The sequence below is a fragment of the Prosopis cineraria genome, unplaced genomic scaffold, assembly GCF_029017545.1.
Source record: "Prosopis cineraria cultivar Desert tree isolate PC_DT_omini unplaced genomic scaffold, ASM2901754v1 PC6, whole genome shotgun sequence".
Taxonomy (NCBI): domain Eukaryota; kingdom Viridiplantae; phylum Streptophyta; class Magnoliopsida; order Fabales; family Fabaceae; genus Prosopis; species Prosopis cineraria.
In genome coordinates this window covers 13,770,984-13,789,844 of record NW_026555337.1, presented here as the reverse complement: position 1 = coordinate 13,789,844, position 18,861 = coordinate 13,770,984, and the positions used below count along the sequence as shown (strand labels likewise).

At 30.6% G+C, this 18,861-nt stretch overlaps 2 protein-coding genes across 2 annotated transcripts; both read left to right on the top strand.

The window, feature by feature from the left end:
• The first annotated feature begins 5,311 nt into the window (after positions 1-5,311).
• LOC129312614 (uncharacterized) lies at positions 5,312-9,929 on the top strand. Its single transcript, XM_054955285.1, has 3 exons — positions 5,312-5,840; positions 8,225-8,485; positions 9,348-9,929. The coding sequence occupies exons 1-3, from the start codon at positions 5,409-5,411 to the stop codon at positions 9,534-9,536; spliced, it is 882 nt and encodes a 293-aa protein (XP_054811260.1). The 5' UTR covers positions 5,312-5,408; the 3' UTR covers positions 9,537-9,929.
• Positions 9,930-18,144: 8,215 nt separating this feature from the next.
• LOC129314630 (ethylene-responsive transcription factor ERF010-like) lies at positions 18,145-18,861 on the top strand. Its single transcript, XM_054958112.1, has one exon. It carries the CDS (start codon positions 18,205-18,207, stop codon positions 18,751-18,753), a length of 549 nt encoding a protein of 182 aa, XP_054814087.1. The 5' UTR covers positions 18,145-18,204; the 3' UTR covers positions 18,754-18,861.

The following is an 18,861-nucleotide window of genomic DNA, read 5'->3' as shown; positions in this document are numbered from 1 at the left end:
CTTTCGTCCATCCTTGATGACAAGCACCACCTTGACAACAGTGAGCACCACCTTTAATAGCAATGGCAATAGTGAGCACCATCGTTAGTTACCAAAGATGTCATGGAGTTAACATCTATCATTTTTGCTAGCACTAGTCTTTGAAGAGCAAGGATTTTCGCTTTTAATTTGTGATTTTCTCCAGTTAGAAAATGATGATGATGAGGACGTGACAGTGTCAATGGAGAGGATGCAACAACTGAAGCTTAGATTCATCTTCCTCCCCCACTTCTTCTTTGCAACAACAAATATAACATCCTAATTTTAAGCTAGAAATTAATTAAGAAAATATATGTAATTGAGGATTTAGTTGAGAAAAATGTGTGCATTTGAGAATTGAATTTATGCGTAATTATGGGATTATGTTTGATCGAGGTTAATTAATTATTCAAGCACTTAATTATGATTGAAATTAGGCATATAATCATGTATGAAGGTTATTTGAGGTCCAACATAAATATTTGGCCAAATTGGGCCTAAATGATTGAATTTAAGTGAAATTCATTTCTTGGCATTGTACCATATGTCATGACACATAACACTTGTGCCATGGCACATTTTCAACATTTATGTTTTGTTCAAAAAATTAGAAAGAGAGGGAGAAAAATTGAGTAATGGGGGGCAAAATTAAGTGGTTCTACTAGGGTTTCACATCTTCCATCATATAGGCTTGATTTTGAGGCTCCAAATGCTTAAAGTAAGCTCATTTATCATTCTCCTACCCTCTTATCTCCATTTCTAGGCGTATTTTGTTGGTTGTTCTAGCCATAGGTCCAAATTATAAGGCTTGTATAAGGTTAGATGAATGTTATTTAAGTTGTTTTAATGATGAAAATTATGGTAAGGTGATTAAATATGAAACTATAGATTTGTAGGATGATCATTAATGAGGATTAGAGTAATTAAAGGCTAAATTTATGTTTAAGAGGTGTAATGAAGATGAGAATAACTACGTTTGATGATTAAAGTGTATGGGAGTGTGTTGGGGTTATGAGATTATTAACATAATTAACCCAAAGATTAGTGTGTGATTGGTGTTTAAACACTTGTATTGACAATAAATAACATTATATTGTGCGTAGATTGTAGTATTGAAGTTGTTGGAGATGATAAATTACTTATTTGGGAAAACATGCTAAAGACAAAGGTAACCTTTACTAATTTGTTATGGTATTTACTTTGTGATTAATTTGTGTGTGTGTGTGTGGTTAAAAATAAATGTCATTTGAAAAATATTATGTTTGAATTGTATATTATTTGTTTGGAAATTTTATTGCCAGGTGGGATGAAATTGTATATGATTATGTTCTATATAATTCCTATGTTTGGAAGCATGTAAGTTGTTTAGGTATGTTATTCACATGACTTGTTGGATTTGAAATGGTGATGGAGATTTCTTATACGAATAGTACTTATACCACATGATATGACTTCGTTAGACCCAATGAATGACTTGTAGCTTGGACTAACTTATCTTTAGTTAGGTGAGTTAGATTTCGAGTATGGAATAAAGAGGAGATAATGTTTGGTTTATTTGGTTATAACTTATTTAGAAACATGTTTTGTATGCCCACTTAACAATCAGGTGATTAGTTGTATTGCATGCATTATATCATTTTAGTATTGGTTTCTTGAACCTTTATGTCTCATTCCCTATAGTGGACATTTTTTATAGGAGCTGGTCTAGCCGGAGAAGCATTAGAGACATATATTTGTGTATGGGACACCCACTACTTTTGTTAGGCCTCATTAGTGTTAATTATGTATATTTTACCAACCTAGGAGCATAATTTATGTAATTGAGCATTTATGACTCTACATTTTGATCTAACTTGTATATGGTTGCCATAAGTTGGTTTTTGACATACATGGCCTTATTTTGTATATGCTCAAAATATTAAAAGCATGTTTGGAGTGAAAGATTATTTTATGGTGAATTATGTTAAATTTTCATCATAATTGTGTTAGTGATTATAATTCAATTGGTGATTTTGAGTGCATGTGACTAAAGAAATGATTTGTTTGAGTCATGTTATGCATATGTGGGGTGGTTAAGTGGTCCACATGATGGTTCTTGGCTTTGGTGTTGGTTTGAAAAGTTAAAGTGTTTGGTAAGTTGTTTTATGACCCTAGATGGGTTTTAGTGGATAAAATTGTCATATGAAAGTATTTTTACACTATATCAAAACCAATAGCTAGATTATATTATAAGATTTGCATGGACAGTTGAATCATCTAATTTGAATATGCGTGCATGAAGTTATGATATTTTAAAGTTTGCATTTATTGTTCATGTTGTCATGTTGTTGATTCAGCACCGCGCGCCATAACACACATGTGTGCCTCAACACATGACATAAATTTCTAAAATTATCCCTATTAAGTCTTTAACTTTTGAAATGGTCCCTTTTGACCCTTTTTACACCTGCTAGACTTATTTTTGGATGAAATGGCCCTTGGAACCATGCTTCAACATTATTTTAGTTTTATTTTAATTTGTTGGATTTGAATTTTTTATTTTGAATGGGATTCCATTTGGCACACCTTTCTTGATCTAACAAATTCCTAAATATCATGGTAGTTTTATTTTAACATGTCAATTTTTTTCTACTACAGTAGCTCTTTTTTACTATGGTAGTTAACTTTGAAATTATTCTTTATTTATGAAAAATCTTTATATCATAATAAACCCTTATAAAATTGTTTTGACTCTTAATTTTCATGATAGACTCTTATATAATGGTAAGGTTTTAAAATGATGGCATGTCTTCTTTCTACCATGGTAAGCTTTTTACTATGATAGCATTTTAAAAAATGTCTAAATACATTGGTTTAAAAAATTTAAGGCACTATAGGAAATCTCTAGCTTTGAGAATATCTTCAATGACAATGAATCTAAAAATCTCCAACAAATCTTTAATACTGACTCTTTGTTTTCAATTGTTGTTGTTGCTACTCTAAAAAGTTCTTTGTTCTATGCTGTTGATGAATGGTGTTGGTGGTGGGGACTAGCATATTCGATGGTGGAGGGTTGTTTTATTAGTCTAGGGTTTTTTTATTTGAGTAAGGGTATTTTAGTCTTTTAACATTATAAATATAATTATGTTATTAAAATTATACCAGGATCTCAACAACACACGAGACATATTTTTAAACCTCATATCTATGTTTGCTTTTATATCCATTTCTATCAAAATCATTTTCACTATATCAAATAGGGCATTAAGTTGTTTTAAGTCAACAAGTACATGGACTATGTTATTTTGAGTCAAAGTTTAAGAATCAAATGGATAATTGAAAATAAATTCAGGAATTAAAAATTACTAAACTTTAAGGCGATTTAAAATTACTAAACTTTTCTAAAATTTAAGGCAGTTTCATAGAATCCTCTCATATTTAAATGTTTAAAATTAACCTCCCTAACTTTTTTTTTTTTACCACAAACTCCCCTATTGTTATATTTTAGTTGTCATGCCATATTTAAAAAAGACATGTGGCAACTTATGCAGCATCCGATATAAGTTATTAATAGCTTTATAAAAAATTTATTCATATTTTTTATGTTATTATTAACTTATATCGGATGTCATGTAAGTTCCTAGATATCTTCTTCTTGTTTTTTTAATATGACATTGCAACTTTTGTTAGAAAGATAACTAAACAATAACAGTAAGAAAGCCTGTGTTAAAAAAAATTAAAGGTCAATGAGTTTAATTTTAAAATTTTAAAACTGAAAGGGGTTTTGTAAAATTTTATTAAAATTCAGGAAAATTTTGTATATTTTAGTCAAAGTTAGAATTTCCATAGATTTTATTAGAAACAAGAGACAAGAAGCAAACTTCATTTATAGAGCCATGGGTAAAGCTGGCCCAAAGTTCTTTAATGGGTATTAGGCCCATCTTCATACTTTACTACATTCGACCGAATTTTGTTTTTTATGGGTACTTTACTGCTCCCATGTTTTTATTAAAAAGTGCACCACAAATTAATTTGCTATATTTTAGTTTTTTTATTTTATTCACGTTGATGGTACTAGAACTTGAATTTGGAACCAAGCTAGTACATTTTGTAGCTTACATGAGGCACAAATATGCTAGATGCTATATTTTATTTTTATTATTTACACAGAAATTTTAACTTTATGTTTTGCAAGAAAATAAATTTATGAATGTGTTTGTGAGCATGCCACATGAGTAAATCCTTAAATGATGAGTTCTTGGAATACTTTATCACAATTTTTCTGAATACAAGTGCTTAAAAGTCAAAAAAATGATGAAATAAAAAAGAATAAAAATGAAAGAATTGCATGGCAAAAGCAAACATGATATTGAAAATGATATAAAAAAAATTACTGAAAATATAAAATGAAAAATTAAAAGAAAACAGCTAGAGTGTTGTTGCTACTGTCCTACTAGGAGCTTGGTGCTTTACTAGTTGTTGGAGAATTTGTTGCTTATCTATTAAATTTATATTGTTCTAAAAGAACTATATTGAATTTGTTGAAGGAGAAAGTGTCTAATTTGATCATATCAAATGTTAAATTTATTTGAGTATTGCTAAGTTTATTAGAGTTGGAATTATTGGAGAGATTGGAGAGATCTTGAGTTTATTGCGGTTTCATCCTTTTATAAGTATTAGAGTGATAGATTTCATACGAGTTTATGCTCTACTTTTTTATAGCCATTATTTATATATCTAGAACTTTCTCCACTCTTGCTATTACTAAACAACGTGTTTCTTGACCAAATCTTGCTGCAACAACCTCCCTTTTAGAAAAGTTTGTTGGGTTTGGGCTAAAATTAAGACTTTAATTCAAATAATTGAAGTTGAGGCCATATTTAGATTTAGCATAAATGGGATGTGAAATTTTAATGAAAAAATAAATACAGTTGTCGTGTGTTTTAAATATTACAATTAAATTTTTTATTTTTAATTAGATAATAAAAAGAAATAATTTTAAAAAAACGGAGCATTAGATAACAATTTACATTAATTAAAAAGCATATAATCTAAAATAATATTTTTTACCAACAATCCGAAATAATATTTTTTGAAAAATTTATTTTCTGAGGTGAAAAAGTAAATATTTTTTAATTTAGTAACAAAATTATTATTATTATTATTATTATTATTATAAAATGAAAACATCTATAATATTATAGTATTGTACTCATAAAAAGGAAGAATTAACGAATAGGTTAAGCAAAATACTGAGAATCAGAAATGTGGCTAATACATGCTCGCCCCTTCATTATTATCATCTTTCTGTGGACTCTGAAGAAAGATGTCATGCAGAGCCTTAACTTTCTCTCTCATCTTCCTTCTCCACTCACTCCTCTCTCCTCTTTCCCCACTCAAGCTCCACGTCCATGGCCTCAGCCTCAGCCCCTTTCTCCCCTTCATGTTCCAAAATCCCATCTCCCAATTCCTCTCCTTCTCGCAAATCCTTTCTTCTTTGCCCCTCAATTCCATCTTCCAACCACTGTTCTTCCTTCAAATCATCGTTAAATCTCCATTACCTGCACGCCAACTCTGTTCGGCGGCTTAGATGTGAGGCGACTCAAGTTTCAGTGGCTGAAGAATCTTCAGCATCCGGAGGAGGAGGAGGTGGCGGTGGGAATGAGAACTGGATTCCGGTGGTGCCTCTTTCGGCTCTGCCGAGGGGGGAGAGGCGCGTGATAATTCAGGAGGGTGAGACGATTCTGTTGCTGTGGTATAAGAATCAGGTGTACGCCATTGAGAATAGGTCCCCTGCTGAAGGTGCTTATACTGAGGGTTTACTCAATGCCAAGCTTACCCAGGTTTGAGTACATTCCTTGACTTGTTTTTTTTTTTTTTGGTTTGAATTCTTATGCAGATACAGCTATTATGCATAGTCTGTGAATGTTGGAGGATTCTCAAAAGCAATGTCATGCTCGGATTTTAATTGAGTTGGCTAGCTGCAAAGCGGATTTTAATGGGAAATTTCTACAAAATTTTGTAATTATAAGCAGTCCTCATTATAAGTTATTTAAGGCAAAGATGCTACCTTGATCTTTGGACTTGGGACCAAATTTTCTCTCATAACATTTATGTTTGAGAGGGTGCATATGAAAAAAAAGACTATTTGTTAAGTTATACAGTATTGTTAGAATTTGCGTGGGTTAGATTGAATCAAAAGAGTGGATAATTTCTTTTTGTAAAATTCTTTGACAAGAATATCCAACTCAAGGAATACGCCCACTGATATATCGGAGAGGGGCAAAAACAAAAGTAAAAACAGAAAGAGAGCTATGCCAAAGTCAACCTCCGATTATCAGACTTCAGAGTTCAGACTTATTTAATCATTTGTCAAGATTCTTGATCCCTTCCCTCTCCAAGTACAATATGTATAAGTAATGAGTTACTTGTGTTTTCTTCTCCAAGTTGATGTTGCAATTGGATTAATGAAGTTGCTATTTCAATTGACCAAGGAAAATTGAACAACTATTTGGTAGATTAATCATAGAAGAGAATGTCATAATGCTACTTGAAGGAGTCAACAACAACAAAGTCGAGAGCCCAAGATTAGACTCCTCCTTAATTAGCTAGTGTAAATTTGAGAACAGGGTGGAATCTGTGTCTTGCAAATGGATTGAGTAGCTTGGAAAGGTTGAATTCTCCTTTCAGTTGCGTACCAACTCAAGTTGTCCATACTTTTGATGATATTTGGAGTTTAGGCTTTGTGTTTCACTTTGTGCTCGGGGAACATCCATTTCATGAGAATATTAATTTATTAATGCCTTTGAAGTTCTGACAGGTCTTTTATGAAGTGTCTTGTCATGAAAGCTCTTGCTTAGGATGGGTAGTTTCTCTGGGTTAGAAGGTTAAATGCTTTCACTGGCTTCTCTATCATATTACATGCATTATTGTGAGTCCTTCAAATGAGAATGTGAAAAACTTGTGTTGCGAAATTCCTATACAACAACAACAACAAGCCTTTATCCCACTAGGTGGGATCGGTTACATGGATTACAAGACGCCTTGCGAAATTCCTATACTTTGCATTTTTAAATTTTTAATCCATCTGATATTGAAAGATTTAGATTAAGTTTCATTATTTATTTTCCGTAGAAAAATTAACTTGTTTTCTTTTTTTATCACAAGTGTGTGATTAAAAGCCCAAACAGGATTGATCTATCATAATGGTGGAACTAAATTCAACCGAAGTTACTTTGGCATCTTAAACTGACATAAATTAGTTCTTTCGCTGAAACAAGTCTTCCTGAATTTGCGTATTTTATTTCTTAAAGTACAACTGCTGCATTTTTGTGCAGCACTTTTTATGAAATCTTTGTTCCCTTTGGGGTAAATCTGTCGTATCAGATTTTTAAAAAAAGTATAATAGTCGTTAGAACACGTATACTAGGCTTTTCTTTCTGATAACTTAGCAAAATTGTCAATTAGTTTTTGTTCTAAGAACTTCAAAAAACTCTCTAGAAATGATTTTATGCCCACAAAGTGCTTCTCATAATAACTCCTATGGAGTAGATTTTCTTTTGATGTATGTCATGACAAAATATGAGAAGAGAGTGAATTTCAGCCTTGTGATTGCTTTAGTCTATTCGCTTTAATCGTCACTGGAGGTTGGCTTCTATAAATGAAAATATAGTTGTTCGAGAATGTAGATCTATCTGTTTTGCTTCTAATTTAAGTTCCAGTCAATTCTTGTTCCTCATAGTTCCTTTCTGAGTCTCTAGGTTCCTGGTCCTTGCTTTTAGACCACTGTTCCACGACTCAGCTTTTGAATTTTCTCATTTCTTGAACTCCTAATTCTGCTAATTCAATAAATTCATTTCTGAAGAATGTTACAATAGGTTGGCTCAAGGTAAAAACGGAGAAATTTGTTTCAACAAAAAGGTAGTCACAAGATTCACGGTATTTTCCAAAATGATTAATCATGTGAAAACTTTCAAATTATGGCTGGTAGTGCCTTACCTTTCTCATGTATAAATGTTGACTTATCAAAACCAAAGTCTTTAATCATCTTTAAACATTATAAAACTTGAAAAGTACTACAATTGGAACTATCCTTTTGCACAAATGAAATTTTGGGATGCTAATATGTTATTTAATATATTATATCATAACTTTTGCTGATAAATCTGTTTATTATTTTAACTTGACTAAAAATCAACTGACCTCTTCTGGTCCTATCTTTACATAGGATGGTTGTATAGTATGCCCGACAACTGATAGCACATTTGATCTACGGACCGGAGAGATCAAGGAGTGGTATCCAAAAAATCCAGTACTGAGAGTTCTCACCCCTGCTTTGAGGACACTCTTTGTATATCCTGTGAAAACTGATGAAGAGAACATTTATATCAACATGAGAGGAATTGTAAAATCTGATGCTTCTACTGAGATAGTTTTCAGCGGGAAGGCTCAACCTGGTTTAACGGCATCTGATGTCAATGTTGATGAGGTAATTACACTAATTTCACCTATATAATGATAGTTGATTTTTGAATTTCAGAGAAAAAAACATTGCATTCAGAATCCCCTTTTCAGTTTCACTGAGGCTCAGTTTGGTTACTATTTTTTTCTGTTGGTTTTTTAGTAAATTACGTGGACTTTTTCTAAATTTTGTTGAAATTACACATACTTGCCTTCTATTATTAAAATTTACTTCAATCTGCATTGAAAATGAAAAGTAAATTGCATGGATTTTCTGAATTTCTTTTTTTTTTTGGCTGAAATAACATAGACCATCCTTCCATTTTTATTTTTTAATTTCTTGATGACAAAAAGAAAATTGCCCTTGAATTTTGCTAAAATTTTGTGCATACAGCCCTTATATTTTGAAGAGTTTTTGGTGTATTTTGAAAATAGATGAGAGGCTATGTAATTTCATCTATCCTCGTGGGAAGTTTGTATATTTTATTCTTTAGTTCACGAGAAGCCCTTACGGGTTTTGAAAACAAAGGTCTCTATCATTTATATATAATATAAAAAAAATCTAACATACCATACTATTTGACTTATGAATAGGACAACTTATTTCTTAGATTCCATGCGATACAGAGGATCCAGATTACTTTTAAGATAGATCATGGAAGATTTGTATTGATATTGACAATAGAAAGGAATTTTGTGTAATCTCACTAAACTTTACTCTTTTTTTTTGGGGGGGAAAAAAATGTGCCGCTGTGTCTTTGTAATTAAGACTCATTTTTATCCCAAATGTAGGGATATGGGGATTTTAGTCGACATTAAGATTTTAGGTCCATTTTATCTTCTGTTTCTGTTGTGTGTAATCCTGAGTTAGTTATATACAATATGGTCAGGTTAAAATGGTGGTTGACGATGACCTAGAGGGTTTTGGTTTCACTGGGAAGAATGAAATAATCAATGGCAAGGCTGCCGTCATCGGTTTCCTCTTGTTACTGGATTTTGAGCTCTTGACTGGTAAGGGCCTTCTAAAGGGAACTGGCTTCTTGGACTTCATTTATTCTGTGTCCAATGCTCTACAGTAGAATTTCCCCATCCTGTCTCTGTTCTCAACTCTCTCTCCCTCCTTCCCTCTATATATATACACACTCCACCATCCTCATGAAAAGAAAGGACATATTTTATTGGCATGTTGCTGGCATATTATATTGTTAGTTCTTTGAAGTTGCCATGTATTCTAGCCAACTTTAGGTTGTGAAAATAGAACATGATATTCTGCAACTTTTGATTCTTTTTTTTTTTTCCTAGAAAGGATTTACTGTCTGTACTATGTACATTTTTTATTCAGTAAGTGAATGATGTTCAACAATGAAGTCTTTGTCTATTCGTTGTGGTGGTTTGTCAACTATGATGATCGGATTAAGTATTCCATATTAGAGGATTCATTTGATCATTGATTTGTGATCATGGCTTGTTCACTTTTTGGTCAAAGCTCATTCATCATTTGTATAATTTCCTCATTTATCAGAATATATCCAAATATTTAATTGTTGATAGAGCACAATAATATTATATAATTCATGTAACTGATCTCACTTAGTGGGATATGGTTTATTATTGTTCTTAACAATAGCTTTCATATTTAAAAGAAAACAAATGGCCAATTTTTGTCCTCGTGTATATTTATTGTTATGTTTTGTTCGCTTAAGTTATTTTTATAGGCAACAAATGCATACTTTTCAATACCAAGAAAAGTAGGTAAATTTAGTTATAAGCTTTAAATGTGTAATAGATAAAACTTTTTCTTCTGGTAATACCCGTAGAAAAATTTACTAAGTTGGCTTATTTATTAATGAGATGACATCTCTTCTTTAATAAGGGTATAGCTGAAAATTATAATAAATACTTTAAACAGAGGCTAATTGTTTCTTTGTGTGTGTGTGTGTGTGTGTGTGTGTGTGTGTGTGTGTGTGTGTAAATAAAACTACAGTCCCAAAATTGTTGCTTCTCACTTTTGAGATTTTTTGTGCAATTGATCATATGGGCTCACTATAAAATCTCGGGCAAAAACAAAACCTATAATATCAAATTTATTGGATATTCCAGAAAGGCCCATTTAAGATGTGGTTTGGATTTTGGTGGGCATATCCCACTGTCCTCCTTTTTTTTTTTTTTTAAATCTGCATAAATAAGGGCAATACAATTCTAAAATTGTACTCCAAAAAATAGAAAGAACTGCAATAAGTGAAATATGAAATTGGATCCTAAATCCAAAGTGAAGTTCGCATTCTTAATCTCCCTCCCCTTCAACTAAATTAAAAAAGAATTGGCTAAAAAAATTTAAATAAGATAAAATTAAAATATCTTTACCCTACCAATGTGAGTTAAGTCTAGTGAAACAGGTTAATTTCTCATGCTGTGAAAAATTCAGATTTGAATTATTGTTGAAATAAGTGTCCACATTTAATGTTTAAATATACCTTGAATATAATTCCTTCCACTGGACTTATTTATATTTATTTTAGGACAATCTTATATTTATTAAGAGAAGAATTCTCTTGGGCAAAACTTAGTTATTTGGTTTTATATATTTAATATACTTTCATTCAATTAAATCAAAACAAATGGATTTTAATGTTTTTATAATATTAATGATAAGATTTTGTTATAAAATAAATAATACTCCATTAGTTCAAAAATGTAAGGCATTTTTTGAGAAGTTGGATGTTAAAAAATATAAGGCATTTTTAGTCTTTCGAGATTTAATTATTACTTTTTTTCTCTATTAATAACGAATTTATATTTATTGTAGGGTGTTTAATAGAAGTAAATATGAAAAGATAAAATTAGTTGAAAAATAGGCAACTACTTTATTGAGAGGTGAGATTCAGTTAAAAATGCCTTACATTTTGAATGGAAGGAGTATATAAATGATACAAATGCCTTAATTTAAATAAAAACAAACACCTTAAATATATAAAGTTAAATATATAAGTATTTTCCAATTCTCTTTATGTATATTGAATGGATGAATATAAACCAAATTACAGGCCTCTTGGTCATGGAGTATCATTGTTTATTAGAGTAACAGACCTTCAAAGGCAAAAGCTCTCACGCGCAACCACAGTAACTGTCACTCGTTGAAGCCTCTTGTCCCTCTGTAACATAGTTTTGTTTGCTTCTTATTCAGGTAAAGCTGTTAATAAAGGTTGACTTGATTCTTATAAGCTTGAGTTCAAGCCTATTTTTGCAAGGCTATTAGGATGAGGTCTAAAAGCTTTTTATATCAAAATTTTTTATTTTTTAAAACCCAATCCTTGAAAAATATTTGACTTAAAAGCAAGGTTGTGTAAAAAAAGTTTGAGGTCTAAAGCAAAATTATTAGTGAAGCCTCGGATATATAATTTCCCCTTAAAAAAATTATCCACTGATCAATTTTTACAAAATCATATATTAAAATTTTATAAACAATAATTCTAATAAAATTCTAAATTAATTTGATAGAGAGTTGAAAATTAGTGTTGATAAGCTACTCCTACTACACCTTACATAATTAAGACTGGTGATATAAATGGTTAATGTAAAAAACCAAAAATAATTATATAAATTATAAACAAAATTTTAATAAGGTTTAAAGATACTGCCTTGATGGTCTAAAAGACTAAAATTACACACAACCTTAATATTGATGTTTGGCAATGCTTTATGTTTTTTTAATAAGAAAAGGAGAAAAATGAAAAGTGTGAAACTGTGTAAAGGAGTTAGAGCAAATTAATGTAGTGTAAATTAGTATAAAATGAATTTCGATATTCTCTTTATGTAGATAATGGGGTCATTTCAATAACTACTATTATACTGGAAATAATTGAAGCTTTTCAATGGGAAGAACAATTAATATTTTTTATTTTCCTTTATCAAGTTATACCAATTCATAAGTTATATTGGGTATGATATTTTCATTTTCAATTTTGTGTTTTCTCTAAATGTATAAATGTGATGGACAAATCTGATGTTGCACGGTCTATTTCTATTTGTTTCAAATGGATTCAATTACGGTCTTTGGTTTTTGTGTGGATTTCTTAAAGGCAGTAAGCTGTGGAGATATATGTTATTGTGAAAAATAAAATTTCCTATTCTAGAAGTTACTGACACTAATCTATAATTTACTGTGAGATTGGAAGAATAAGTCAATAAGATCAATCAAATCATTTATTGGTTTTGGTTTCGGAACACTTCTAAGTGCTAGAATTCATCAACAATTTGGACGGTGTAAGATTTTGATAGGAATCAAAATCTTTCTTCCTAGTCAACGATTAGTTATCTTAATGATAACATCACCTTTTTTATTTGGAAAAAATTCTGGGCTTGAACCCAACATTAATATGTTTGTGTACATGCATGATACATAAGTCTTTCTTTCCTATATAAAAAGGTTAGGTTAAGAGTAAAGTTGGACAAACCTGAAACCTAAAAAGTATTTATAAAGATAGTTTATAAATTAGTATTTTCCCATAAAACCTTCACTTCACATCTATGGTGGTGGGACTTAAGGTGAGGTCCCTACAAAATGTTGAATCGGTCCTTGCCATAAACAAGGCAACAACCATATTTCAATTATGTGCCACATGCTCATAAAAGCTATACATGAATATTTTTGGAAAGACATTTTCAAAGGTTCAAACATTAAATAGAGATGGAATTATATTAATAAGCTCATAACAACGTAAAACGACAAATTAACACTTTTTAGTTGCCGCCCAAGGTTCAGTTCATACCCAATTAATAGTTAACTTTTGACATTTAATGTTAAAGAAAGGGCCAAGTTGTGAGTTGTCGGCTCGTTTTCTTGTTCATAATTTCTTTGCTTTTTAACAAGTGGATACACTTGAAATTGAGCACTCCTTGTTTGGATTACTGTTTGATTGGGTTAAATTTGAGTATTAGCAACGTTTTTATATTTGGATAAAATGTGAACATTAACTATAATATGAGGTGGCAATACATTTTTTAACCAAAAAAATAATTAAGACTAATAATATCAATTATTAAGGTAAAAAATCAAAAATAATTATATAAATTATAAATAAAATTTTAATAAAACTTAAAGGTGCTGCGTTGAGAGTCTAAAAGACTAAAACTACACATGGCCTTGATAAAGTTTAAGGCTTTAGAATTTAAAAAAAAAAAAAGAGAAAACAAAAAGCAAAGAAGCTATAGTTAGCTAATATAGTGTAAGTTAGTGTACTACCTCTACCCTTATTTATAGGATAGGGACAAAAAAATTTTAATCCTATTTATAAGTTACTTTATTAAATTTTCATAAAAAAATCTTTCATTTGCCCTTCATTGAATATTGGAGAGAAAAATATATTGTTAAAGTATTTATATTTAACATGGGCAAAGTTAAGAAATTATTAAATTTCTTGACAGAGTTAATGAGTTTTAAATTTTTTTTTAATTTTAATAAAACATGTTGAAAATGACTTATAAATAGGATTAAAGGAATATCATAGATCTTGCTATCCTTTTTTAAGTAAATAATGAGCCCAGTTCAATAATTAATATTATATTGCGAATGATTAAAGCTTTTCAATGGGAAGATCAATAATTTTTATTCTTCTTGATCTAAGTTATACCAATTCATAAGTTATATTGTGTGTGATATTTTCATTTTCAAAGTTTGTTTTTGCTAAATCCATAAATGTGTGGTGAAATCTGACATTGCATGGTATATTTCTGTTCGTTTCAAATGGATTCAATTGCTGTCTGTGGTTTATGCGTGGATTTTTTTAAAGGCAGTAAGCTGTAGAGATATATGTTATTGGGAAAATAAAAATTTCCTATTCTAGAAGTTACCGACACTCATCCAAAATTTATTGTGAGATTGGAAGAATAAGAGCAATCAAATCATTTATTAGTTTCGTAACACTAGAATTCATCAACAATTTGGACGGTATAAGATTTTGAAATGGATCAAAGTCTGTCTTTCTAGTCAACGATTAATTATATTAATGATAACATCACTTTCTTCATTTGGAAGAACTCCCAAGTTTAAATCTAACATTAACATGTTCGTGTACGTGCATGATATGTGAGTCTTCCTTTTCTCTAAAAAAAGGTTAGGTTAAAAGTAAAATTGGGCAAACTTAAAGCTTGAAAAGTGTTTATAAAGATACTCTTTTAGTTTTTATTTATAAGAAAAATTATCATTTTTTATTTTTTTATATAAGCAAAATCATATTTTTCAATAGGTATTTATTACAGACTTTTTAAATTATCCCTCATAATTTTATCATTCATAATCATAAGAAACAATTAATGAAGGTTTGATTAATATAATTAATGAAGAGTATTGTAGTCCAATTCTTTTATTTTCAGATACAATTAATATAGTTAATCAATTTTTTTAAATTATGTAATGCAATTTTTTTATAAATAAAAAAATGAGTATTTTATAAATTAATATTTTCTCATAAAACTTTCACTTCACATCCATGGTGGTGGGACTTGTGGTGGGACTTAAAGTGAGGACCCTACAGAATGTTGAATCGGTCCTTGCCATAAACAAGGCAACAACTATATTTCAATTATGTACCACATGCTCATAAAAGCCATACATGGATATTTTTGGAAAGACTCCTTCAAAGCCTCAAACATTAAATGGAGATGGAATTATATTACTGTACTCATAACAACGTAAAACGACAAATTTTCACTTTTTAGTTGCCGTCCAATGTTCAATTCACACCCAATTTTCTTTTTTTGGTCATTTTCACACCCAATTAATACTTCACTTTTGACATGTAATGTTAAGGGAAGGGCCAAGTTGTTAGTTGTCGGCCATTTTCTTCTTCATAATTTCTTTGCTTTTTCACAAGTGGGATGCACTTGAAATTAGGTACTCCTTGTTTGGAGTATTGTTTCATTGGGTTAAATTTGAGTATTAATAACGTTTTTATAATTTCTCTCAAGATATTTGTTGCTTTACAATTTTTAAAAAAGTATTAACTAATTTTCTTAATATTTTATCCTTCGTTAATATTTTCTCTTGTTCTATTTACTCTATAATTTACTTTTAACTATCTTACTAAATTAAGAAAAAATAGCTAAATTATTGATATTATTAGAAAAAGAAAGAAAATTTTTAATTTACCTTTGTTAAATATATCAAATTTAAAAACACCTTTTCTGTTCTATAATTTTTTTCCTATTTATTGAAAATTGTAACAGGATAAAACTGTAAAAAAAAAAGGGTAATTAATAATCCACCTTTTTTCATACAAAGTGACGTGTAAAAAGGAGCATAAATTCTTTCTGGAAAAAAATTTATAATAATTTTACATATAGCATCAAAAGAAATAAAATATACTTCCTCCGTTTAAAAATATAAGGTATTTTTAGTTTTTTAAGGTGTAATCATTGCCTTTTTTTCAAAAGTGCCCCTATTGATAATGACTTTATATTTATTATAGGGTGTTTAATAGGGATAAATATAAAAATATAGGATTAAATGTAGGTAATTACTTTATTAAGGTCGATTAAAAATACCTTATATTTTTTAACGGAGAGAGTAATAATTTATATCATTTCAAGTTAACATTAGGGGTAAAGACTTTAACAAAATGCGAATAGGAATTGAATTTAATAAAAGAGGCTAGCCCCTCACAATATAATGAACTAAAGTTCAAATCTCCCATATAAACAAGTGTCCGGCGATGCCTCAAAAAAATTATAAAAAAAATACCTATGAGTAATTACAAAGACTTTAACCAAATAATTTGAAAATAAAATTTAATAATTAATATGCCGTGTGTGTGTATTACAGAATTCAAATAAATTAATCTGAAATTTTTGTTAAAAAAAGTAAAGAGACAAACAATATTCATATAACCAAGAGTAAAAAGCTCAAACTAATAAACCCTTAATTTAAAATTTAAAACAATCATTATAATTACAACACTTTTCGTCTCTCTCTCTCTCTCTCCCCTTCTTTTAATGGCCGGTTGGATTAAATTCAACAATTATGAGCTCGGCATATGAGACAGTGATTCAGAGACGAATTCAAATCCAATTGGGAGACCTTTGATAATTAAGAGCCAGGCATTCACAGCACAGAGCCACTTGGCAATTATCTCTGTCGCACTCACATTTGACCCGCTCCTCTTAGCCACTTCCACTTGCACTTCAATCAGCCTTCAAGTACAAGTTGGAAACCACCGACCATTCAACTCTCTTTATTTTCAACTCATTTTAAAAACATAAATATAAGCTCGTATTTGAATTGGTAAATTTAGATTCACATTTCAAACACATGTATGTAAGCTTTTTATTTGGATAATTTAAATAACAAAAATTATTACTATTAGGTATGTTTTGAGGATGCATATTGAAATTTGAAATAACTGATTTTAAGTTATAAAAGAATTAAGATAAAATTTGGATTTGAACTTTTTTTTCCTCTTAATTTTCTTTTTTCTTTATTTTTTTTATCAATCCAAACAAAAGGGTAAAAGTTTGAACAATCTAGATGACTAAAACAACTTGAGACAACAACTCCGGAGAATAATGTAACAAGTAAGAAAAATAAAAAAGAAATTTAATAAGTAATATAAAGGAATTAACAAGTAACATAATAGACATATTAAGTAATGGAAGGGAGTTAACAAATAATATAATAATTTTTACAAGTATAGGCTAAGATAACGATTTAACAAGTCATGGATTCAATTAGAGTTTGATCAATTCACAAGTAACTGTTACGTATTTGGCAAATAGTATAAGGGATTTTACAAATAATGTTAAGTAGTAATTCACATTCTCTTTCTTCGTTTCTATTAAAAACACTTTAGTCATATGTTTTCCATAATTATTTTCATTTCAGTCTCAACAGTTTATAGTGTATCTCCTAATTTATTTAGTCTTGATTTTCAATTAAATTACATCCATGTTACTAATATGAAATTCTCTCTTCTTTTTGAATATGGCTATATGACAAAATCAAATTGTTAGGTTTAATTAGATGTAGCTCCAAAGACATTGTTTTGCATTCACTTCGGGATTTAAGACTTTATATTTAAATGATCATAGCTCATTCATTTAGGACCAACGTCTGTTGTTTATTTTACATACTTCCTTCTTTATAGTTCAAAACACATGATAATACTCACTCCATTTAAAAATATAAAATATTTTTAATTAAATTTCACCTTCAATAAAATAGTTACTTACTTTTAAATTAATTATATTTTTTTATATTTATTTTTATTAAATACTCTACAATAAATATAAAATCAACATTAATAAGGATACTCTTAAAAAAAAGACAATAATTGCACCTCAAAAACTAAAAATGTTCTATATTTTTAAATATTTAATTTTTGAAAAAATATCTTATATTTTTAAATAGAGATAGTATATAAGATAAAATGAGATTAATCAAGAAAATAACTAAATATTTGGCCCAAAAAAAAAAAGAAAATAACTAAATAAGGTAGAGACGTGGAGTGCGGATCAGAACTACAAAACCAAAAATATCAGTTTTGTTGTTGGCTAAAGCATTTGGCTTTTTGCTTTGACCTTTGAATATTTTGACTTTGTATTTCATGGTCCACCTTTAACACCCCACCGCCCTCTTGCCTCATCATCGTCTTCAACCTTTATAAATATCTTCTGATCTGCTTCTCCTCACAAGCATTCACAACCTTACCCTTCACAGCTCACTCACAACCCATACACACATCCATTTCTGGTTTCATGAGTTGCAGCTCCGGCGACAACAATGGAAGCAGCAGCAATAGCAGGGACGGTGCCGTCAAGTACAAGGGAGTCCGGCGACGGAAATGGGGCAAGTGGGTGTCGGAGATTCGAGTCCCGGGGTCGCAGGAGCGTCTGTGGCTGGGCACGTTTGCCTCGCCGGAGGCGGCAGCGGTGGCTCGTGACGTGGCTTACTACTGTCTGAGGAGACCGGCGTCGTTGGAGAAGCTCAACCTCCCGGAGATGCTGCCTCCCTGTTATGTCTGGCAGCAGAGGGAGATGTCGCCGAGGTCGGTGCAGGCGGCGGCGTCAAATGCCGGCATGGCCGTCGATGCGCAGAGGATTGTTGAAGCAGAAGGGAAGATTGAGAGGACTGATAATGAGCAGAGAGAAAACAGAGAGATGAATGACGAGTTCTGGTGGGACTGGGACGACGACGGCAACGCCCGTGCCGGCTCCGGCGGTATATGGGAAGGCATCAGTGATGGGTACACACAAGGAGAAGCATCGAGCATTTCAATTGATGATTATTTTATCGATCTTCAATAGTCTTAGAAGTTCAGGGATTTATTACAGAGCAATAAGATTCTCCGAAATTTACTTCATTTGAGAAGAACGTGAGTGTAATAGAAATGGAAGCTAACCTTTATGCCATCC

Excerpts from the sequence above, each read along its gene's own strand:
- LOC129312614 (XM_054955285.1), top strand. The coding sequence starts at position 5,409 with ATGGCCTCAGCCTCAGCCCCTTTCTCCCCTTCATGTTCCAAAATCCCA. Across the intron at positions 5,841-8,224 it reads TCAATGCCAAGCTTACCCAG|GATGGTTGTATAGTATGCCC; the intron begins GTTTGAGTACAT and ends ATCTTTACATAG. Across the intron at positions 8,486-9,347 it reads CTGATGTCAATGTTGATGAG|GTTAAAATGGTGGTTGACGA; the intron begins GTAATTACACTA and ends CAATATGGTCAG.
- LOC129314630 (XM_054958112.1), top strand. The coding sequence starts at position 18,205 with ATGAGTTGCAGCTCCGGCGACAACAATGGAAGCAGCAGCAATAGCAGG.